At 51.8% G+C, this 1,754-nt stretch overlaps 1 protein-coding gene across 1 annotated transcript in view; it reads right to left on the minus strand.

Annotated features, from left to right (window-relative positions):
• The window catches only part of LGR6 (leucine-rich repeat containing G protein-coupled receptor 6), a gene marked incomplete at its 5' end in the record, with an annotated part of 88,922 nt that overhangs the window by 20,641 nt on the left and 66,527 nt on the right, over nt 1-1,754 (minus strand). The window contains 2 exons of the mRNA XM_010131767.1: nt 23-91; nt 1,154-1,225. Of these exons, the coding sequence (XP_010130069.1) occupies nt 23-91; nt 1,154-1,225 (141 nt within the window). The remainder of the gene's footprint in view (nt 1-22; nt 92-1,153; nt 1,226-1,754) is intronic.

Genomic DNA, 1,754 nt, shown 5'->3' on the forward strand with positions numbered 1-1,754 from the left:
GAGGGAAGGGGCTGCCACTTACAAAACTTCTAGGCTGGTGGTGCCTTCAAGGTCTGGGAATTCTCTGATGTCTGTTGCACCATTGAGTGACCTGCAGAGAAATGAGGATGATGTGAGGTGGACAGAGGACCCACAAGCAAGTACAGCTGCCCAAGGTCCCAGACCTATCAGCCATGGTGGCAAATCTGCTTCCTCACACCCTAACGGGGTGGTCAGAGGCCCAAGGTGCCCCCGTCACCAGCGAGTCCCTGCCAGCTGGGCAGGGGAGCAGACGTCTCACGCAGCGCAGATAGAGTTGGGCATTTCTATGGAAGGAGGTTTGGCAAGCTCAGCCCCTTCCCCAACCACTGACATTCTTGGCATGATCTCTACCCAAATTAAAGAAAAAATCCCAAACAATTGCCGTGGGGGATGTAAGCAGGACATCCCACCCAAGCCTCCAGAGTCTGCGCCGTTGGAGCTGAAGAATGCGTGGGTATTATTTGAAGGGTTTGTTTTATTTCCCTGACTGTGTGTTCCTGCAGTGAGAGGCTGGGAGAGGCTCGTAAACAGAACTGGAGCTTGCCTCTGCCTCCATGTTCAGTGCCGTGCTGTGACCGGTTAGCTGGAAACCCGGCGAGTCCAGGCCAGCCGGTGTGGAGCATCTCTTCTGGTCCAGACGGTGTACACCACAGGGCAGTGGCCCTGGAGCAGGCTGTGAATGTAGCACTGTCACCACTGGCTGCCCAGTAAGACTGTTGGTGCCATGGTGTTGGTGTTATGGGACACATGTTCCTTTGCTTCTCCATCTTGTGGAGGAAGGCAAGTGTCTTCAGTGGCCTTGTGTTTGGGCAGCTGCACAGTGCAGGGCTGGCTTTTGCAGCATGCAGCTGCAAAAGTGCAAGTGGCACGTGTGACTGTGGTCTTTGCTGGTGCTGGTGCAGCTGTGGAGACTCTAGAAGTCTCCAGTGCCTGTCACCTACGTGGGCAGGAGGAATGAATTGCTCCCTTCAAAATGTCCTTCTCAAACTTATTCTTCTTCAGCAGAAAACGTCTTGGCTCACTGCCTTTGGGACTGCCCTGAAGAGTGGCTTCGTGGCCTTCTATTGGCACAAGGGGTCTAGAAAAGAGGAAGGACGCGTTACCCCTTTGGGGACCTGCTTGGTGAACTTACAGAGTGTGAAGCTTTGGCAAGTACTGGAAAGCAGATTGTCCAACAAACTGGATGGGATTGTCGTAAAAATGGCTGCAAAGGAAATGAGTAACTGGTCAGATTCTGCTGCACATGAAGAGAAGATGCTCTTACAGGTCAAGAGCCCTGGAGCAACTACTAGTAAGCAACGTACGAGGTGCTGGCTACCCTTTGAGGAACCCTCATTTTCCAGATAACCCCAGGCTCTCACGCTAGCCTATTTTGGTGGGACTTTGGTATAAAAGAGCTCTCCTGCTTCTCTGAAATGGCCCTTCAGGGTCCTACTGAACCAGACAGTCTAGAAAGAAGCAAACCCTTCCTTCAACCCTGTAATAGTGCTGTGACTCTTGTGCAAAACACCTTGCACTTGAAACCTTCTCTGATCTTACATATCTACAGCACCAGTCTCTGTCCTGTTTGTTACAGTGAGAGAAGTGAACTCTTGTAGGTTCCAACTAGCTTTAGGAGTTGAATCACCTCCTACAAGAAGCACTTCCCCCCCGTTGACTTTAGATGGACAGATCCAATGGAGACATGAGTCCATTGGATGTGTCCCGCCCCCATGTCACTGCACGGATGATGC

The sequence above is a fragment of the Buceros rhinoceros genome, unplaced genomic scaffold (assembly GCF_000710305.1).
Source record: "Buceros rhinoceros silvestris isolate BGI_N320 unplaced genomic scaffold, ASM71030v1 scaffold13752, whole genome shotgun sequence".
NCBI classification, from domain to species: domain Eukaryota; kingdom Metazoa; phylum Chordata; class Aves; order Bucerotiformes; family Bucerotidae; genus Buceros; species Buceros rhinoceros.